A 6,453-nucleotide genomic window follows, 5' to 3' on the forward strand; every position below is an offset into this window, starting at 1 on the left:
ATATAGATATTATACATGTAATCTTATATACAGCTATCATTTCTGAACCTATCTTCTACAATATTTAATATCTTTTCCTAAGTAAAATCCTAAGATCACTTTGCTTTAGGGCCGCCGTGAGTCGGAAACGACTTGAAGGCCCGCAACAAGATGAGTTTGGCTGGGACCTCCTTGAATCTTATGCAAACAAATAGTCTCTTTGGTCCAAAAACACCCCCTGTAACTTTTCACCATTTGAGTCTGTTTATCTCGGCACATTCAGGGATTATAAAGTAAATTTCCAAGCCCATGACAGGTCTTCTGTCTCCCCGCCTCTGGCATGCCTTGCCTTTCCCAGCTGCAAAACACATGTGGCATTTGAAGATGCTAAAAAGGCAATGTCCTATTCCCGGCCATCCTGGGATCGGAGCCATCGGACCGACGGAGCAGGATTAATGGGGTGGCAGTTCTCTGGAGTCCCAACGAAGCCGTTTTCGTTCCGCGAATCATTATCTGTCTTGTTAAGATCTCTTGCCAAACTTCAGAAAGTCCCAGATATGGGTCTCCTATCCTGAGGAAAGACAATACGCTGCGTCTGCTGACTTAAAAGTCAGCCCTTAACTCTTCTTGTGCGCCTTCAAGTCAGCTGCGACCCTATTGAAGGGTGGTTTTTCCCCCTAGTAGGGTTTGTTCAGAGAGGGTTTTGCCTTGCCTTGCCCTTCCTCTGAGGCTGAGAGAGTGTGACCTGCCCAAGATCACTCATTGGGTTTCTGTGGTTGATCAGGGATTTGAACCCCCGTTTCCAGAGCCATAGTCCAATGGTCAAACCATTGCACCTTGCAGGGGAGGACTTTCTTTCGGTCCCGCAACCAGACAGGTACGTCCTGTGAGGACTCAGCAGAGAGCTTAATTAAAAGTTGCACTGAAAGACCTAGAGATTCCTAGAGAGAACACTCTACTAGGCCTTTGTAGCTCCTCCGGTGCAACTCTATGGTCGGTGTCTGTTGAACGTTGACCACAAAGTTGCCCTGGAAGACCTAGAGATTCCTAGAGAGGTGTCCGCTCAGGTAAAAACATACTGTTTTTGTTATTTGCTGTTTTTCCATATTCATGGAGGTCTTGTGCCCCTAACCCTAGCGAATACAGAAGGATGAGAGTATATACATACACCCAAACTTGATTTTCTATGTTATATAAGGCACACCATTCTACTCTGCCAATGCATTTAATGGGACTTGAGCATCCACAGATTTTGGGATCCATGGGGGTTCCGGGAACCAAACCTAGGAAGATACCAAGGGCCCACTAGAATTGTCAAGATTTCATAAAACTCCATTTAACTAAGCCTGCTGCCATATTGCAGGATAAAGTTGATGCCACTTAAGATGCAATGGCTCCACCTGGGATTTGTAGCTGAGGCTCTCCAAACAAAGAAGACTTAAGTAGCTAACCAAACTACAAATCCCAGCATTCCAGAGCATGGAGCCAGGGGAGTTAAAGCAGTGCCAAACTGTGCTAATTCTACAATGCAGACTCAGCCCTAGTATTTGCCGTTGTTAAGTTTCTAACACTCTTCGGGCTTCATTGTAGTCCTGCAAAACCAAACTTTTTGGTACTTGGTCCAATTGCATTCATTCTTGAAATCACCAAGATCAGGCCTGTCTAGCTTCTGTTTCTTGATCTGGGCTTTAATGATATGCTCCCTTCCGAAGGGTCTGGTCTCTACAGGCCTCTGGTAGCGACTCCATCTACTTCTTCCCCTTGCATCAGTTTCTGCAAAGGCGGACATTCCTTCTTTCTTACGCCTTTGGGTTTCTGACAACTTGATTTATGTTTGGCAAGTAATGCAATGCAGCTGTTGATCTGATCTGGGAGAGAAGAGATGTCATCGAATCTTGTTCTCCGCATCTCGTCTCATGGGGCAGGCTGACCTTGCCCTTGGGAGAATTCAACAATATTGGCACTGGCACGGGTTCAACTCGACCACCAAGGAGTTAGACAGCTGAAATGGATCGGCTGGCTCAAGGCTTTTATTTTTGACATTCAGACTCATTTTTCCCAACTCCAAACCAGTGTCTGTAGCCACGCTCTCCAACCCATTCCTCCATTTGTTTCTACGGCTAGAGCTGTGTTGTTGTTAAATGCCCTTGGGTCCACTGCCGTTCATGGGGGAAATGTCTCCAAGTCCCTTGATCCTCAATTGCTCTGCTCAGGTCTTGCAGATGGACATCCATGGTCAACTCAATTGAGTCTCTCCCATCTAGTACAGCGGTTCCCAAACTCTAGTCGAACACTTGGTTTGGACTTCAACTCCCAGGAGCCTTAGCCAGTTTGATCAACAGTCAGGTATTCTGGGAGATGAAGTCCAAGACATTGGGAGGACTAAAGTTTGGGAGCCACTGATCTAATATATGGAAGTACAATAGGGACAAAATAGGAGGAGAGAGAAGCTGGGACATTTTAAAAGCAGCAGACAAAGTGGGACAGTGGAGGATTAAATGGGCTTCTCTTGCCATAGGGTAAATAAACTCCATTCCCCCCTTTTCCTTCTCCAATTTGAACAGAATTTTAGTTTCCATGCAAAAAGGTAGAATAAAGAATTCATGCAGCAAGTGAAGTCAGCAGAGGAGGAAAGTGGGAGAAGGAGAGAGAATTGCTAAATTGGGATAGTTGAAGAGTATGATGTATATATACCAAGATAGTATTTGAATGATTTCATTTTTGAAAGTATGCAATACTCATAAACTTGCTATTCATTATCCATCCTTCTTTCTCTCAGCGCCTCAGCTCTTTGCAGCAACCTGCCTTGAAACTGCAGCACCCAAGATGGACCAGGTGAAGCCTATGAAGGGTGATTTCTCAGCTTTGGGAGGCGAGCACTTCAGGTTTTGCCACATGAGGTTGTGCTGAGGGACATTGTGGTGGCAGCCAACCCACGGACGAAGGATGTGGGATGGTACCCCACCATCCCTGGCCATGGACAATGGGAACTTTAGTCCGGTGTACAGCCTCGGTTCCTGCTTCCGTGGGGTCAATGTCTCGGAGGACTCTCGGGCGTCCATTGCCTCGCCATGGTTCTCGACCACCTTCGGCCTCATTGGCCTCTGCTCCAACCTCTTTGCCTTGTGTGTCTTGGTCAGCTCCTCCCGGAAGATGCACAGCCGCTCCCGTTCCTCCTTCTTGGTCTTCCTCTGCGGCCTGGTGGTAACCGATTTCTTGGGCCTCCTCTTGACCTTCTCCATCGTCATCCCTTACCATTTCCTCCGCTTTGACTGGCGCCAGGTTGACCCCGGGTGCCACCTCTGCAACTTCATGGGCCTCGTCATGGTCTTCTTCGGGCAGTGCCCTCTCCTGCTGGGGGCCACCATGGCTGGAGAACGCTTCCTGGGCATCAACCGACCCTTCTCTCGATCCACCAGCATGTCCAAACGCCGGGCATGGGCCTTGGTTGGCGTAGTATGGGCCTTGGGGTTCCTCTTGGGTGTCCTGCCCATCTTGGGCTTGGGGGACTATAGCCTCCAGTACCCCAACTCTTGGTGTTTCCTCACGTTGGTCCACGATGCTAGGAATGTGGCCTTCTGCCTCCTTTTTGCCCTCTTGGGCCTCTTTTGCGTGGGCCTCTCTTTCCTCCTCAACACGGTCAGCGTGGTGACCCTTTGCCGAGTCTACCACGACTCCGAGTCCGTCCAGCGCCGGAGGGACAGCGAGGTGGAGATGATGGTCCAACTGGTGGGCATCATGGTCATTGCAAGTGTATGCTGGCTTCCTCTACTGGTGAGTTGCTTAACTACATCTCTTTAAGCAACACGAATTACAGTTGGCCCTCCACCTTCGTGGATTTGACTTTTGCAGATTTGATTATTTGTGGTTTTGATTACTGCATATACTCATGTATACGTCTAGAAATTTTAGTCAAAAAAGTGACCCCCAAAACCTGAGTTGATTTATCCATGGGTCAATGTAAGTATTGTATTTTAACCATCCCCTGGTGAAAAGCAAGAGAGTAATCTGTCCTGGAAGCACTGACTGCCCTGTATTCTCTCATCAATCCAGCTTTTAATATGAGCACAAACAGTGATGCCTCCTGGAATTTTGTAAGTTCTTTGTCATTGTTTTCCTTTCCTTCATCCTTTACATCATTTGTTTCATGGCCATAAATTTTGCCCTCGACTTATCCACGAATCATATCAAAATCCATAATTATGGCTCCGAAATTTGCCCTTGACTTATACATAAGGCTGACTTACAGTCGGGTATATACAGTAATTTCTATTTGCAGTTTTTCCACATTCATGGGATTCCTTCACCCCAAAACCCAATGAATGTAGAGGGACCATTGTACAGGCATATGTCACTTGTCATTGTTGTTGTTGTTGTGTGCCTTCAAGTCATTCTGAATTTGTAAAGTCGAATGCTTTCACAGCCGGCATCCATAGTGTTTTGTGGGTTTTTTGGGCTATGTGGCCATGTTCTAGAAGAGTTTATTCCTGACGTTTCGCCAGCATCTGTGGCTCATACTGGTGAAACGTCAGGAACAAACTCTTCGAGAACATGGCCACATAGCCTGAAAAACCCACACTTTGCGTGAATTGTTACTAAAATCTATAAGCCATCTCAATTCCATATAACTAAGGGGAAACACAAACAAATAAACTGTAATAAAGTGCCTAGAGCCAGCATGGCTAGTGGATTGAGCGTTGGACTGAGACCAGAGTTTGATTCCCTACTAAGCCGTGGAAACCCACTGGGCGACCTTTGGAAAGTCACACCCAGTGGGATTTGCACCCTGCCCTCCAGAGATGTCGTCCAACGCTCAAACCACTACACCACACTACCTCACTTACATGGTGAATTCCGTCCAATGGTGACAGCAATTGATCTCTGATCCTTGGTTTTGCTCCAGATACTCATTGTCCAGACGGCTCTCCAGAAACCCTCTCCTGGGTTGGAGCCCAACCAGATCCCTCACGAGACGGAGAAGCTGCTGCTCATCTACCTCCGGGTGGCCACTTGGAACCAGATCCTCGACCCTTGGGTCTACATCCTTTTCCGCCGGGCCGTCCTGAGGCGCATCTACCCCAGTTTCAAGCCAAGGCCCTCCATCGTCTCCCTCTACCCTGTGATCAACCCATCCCTCCGTCGGAAATTTACCCAGGAGTCGGTCCTTCAGTAGAGGAAGCATCTGCAATGTGTTTAGCGGAGAGGGGAGCAGTCCCATCCAAAATGGAGGCTTCCCTCCCTGAGACAGTAAAGCCTAGTGGTTATAGCAGTGATTCCCAAAGTTTGGTCCTTCAGGTGTTTTGGGCATCAGCTCCCAGAAGCTTAAGAGGTGACATCCATAACATCTGGAGGACCAAAGGTTGGGAACCGCTAGGTTGTAGGAATGGAGAAGTGGCTGTGCTTCGTGAGACCACTCATAGCTTTCTGCTAGCCTTTACAACAGTGAGGGGATCCCAGTGCCACCCTCCGTGCCACATTGTCCCCGTTTTAGATCCTATTTTTCAGCCCTGTGTTGTTGGCAGTATCTAATACAGCATGACCTCCTTAAAACTTGCATGTCAGCAATGGATTAGTGGTGTACTATGGTACTACCTACCATATTTAACACCCAGTGCGGGTCATTTTTTTGAACGCACCCCTCCGACAACAAAATTATCTGGAGGAGTTATCACGAAATGAAACGAATAATGATGTTTCTTCTGCCACTGTCCTTTTGGGGTGCCAACAATCCCCCAAAAGACATGCATTAGCATCGGTGGAGACTCCACGTTTTTGCCCTGGGAAGGGCAAGATTGTGCCCACTCCTTATCTGTTGCCAAGTTAATGGAGTGTAAATTCCTTCTGCACATTGCCGTTTGCAGCAATTGAAGTAAGCCATGGACAAAGGAGGGATGGGAATGAATCCAGGACATTTCAAAAGCAGTTGAAGAGTTAGGATAGCAGGCAGTAATTGGGACTGGAAGGAATGTAAGATGCTTTGAGACATCTGTGAGTGATTGGTTTTGTGTTCTAAAACTCAACATGGATTGATCGTTTACAGAATGGAGTGGGGGGATCTGAAAGTATGAATGGGAAACGCAAGGATACAAAGCTTGGAAATGTTGTTTTTTTTGGACTACTGTCCCCTCAAATCCCCAACCCAGCATGTCTGGCCAGGTTAGGCAGTGCAAAGTGCATGGAGATCTTATGCATGACTGTTGCAGTAATAAATCCTGTGAGGTTTTCTCGTGTCTGTCAGTCTTATCTTTTTTAAGATGGGCTGCAAGCCCTGTTGCGGTTGTTGTTGTTGTTGTTGTTGTCTGCCTTCAAGTTATTTCTGACTTATGGAGGCCCTATCCTTGGTCTTTCTTGGCAAGATTTGTTTAGAGGAGGTTTGCCATTGCCTTCCTCTAAGGGTGAGAGAGTGTGACTTGCCCACAGTCACCCAGTGGGTTTACATGGCTGAGCTAGGATTCGAATCCTGGTGTCCAGAGT

The 6,453-nt window shown here is 47.2% G+C and overlaps 1 protein-coding gene across 12 annotated transcripts in view; it reads left to right on the forward strand.

The window, feature by feature from the left end:
- Positions 1-6,203, forward strand: part of TBXA2R (thromboxane A2 receptor) — a 31,833-nt gene extending 25,630 nt beyond the window's left edge. For 11 of the 12 annotated variants that reach the window (XM_089535604.1, XM_089535603.1, XM_089535601.1 and 8 more), the window contains 2 exons: positions 2,759-3,753; positions 4,883-6,203. In XM_089535604.1, coding sequence (XP_089391730.1) covers positions 2,926-3,753; positions 4,883-5,152 — 1,098 coding nt within the window. In that variant the 5' untranslated portion in view covers positions 2,759-2,925 and the 3' untranslated portion in view covers positions 5,153-6,203. Of the gene's footprint in view, positions 1-1,776; positions 2,326-2,758; positions 3,754-4,882 lie in introns of those variants that run through there. The other variant, XM_089535610.1, reaches the window with a different exon arrangement.
- The last annotated feature ends 250 nt before the right edge of the window (positions 6,204-6,453 follow it).

This window comes from Sceloporus occidentalis, unplaced genomic scaffold, assembly GCF_023333645.1.
Source record: "Sceloporus occidentalis isolate IW3139 unplaced genomic scaffold, rSceOcc1.0.p SCAF_8, whole genome shotgun sequence".
NCBI classification, from domain to species: Eukaryota; Metazoa; Chordata; class Lepidosauria; order Squamata; family Phrynosomatidae; genus Sceloporus; species Sceloporus occidentalis.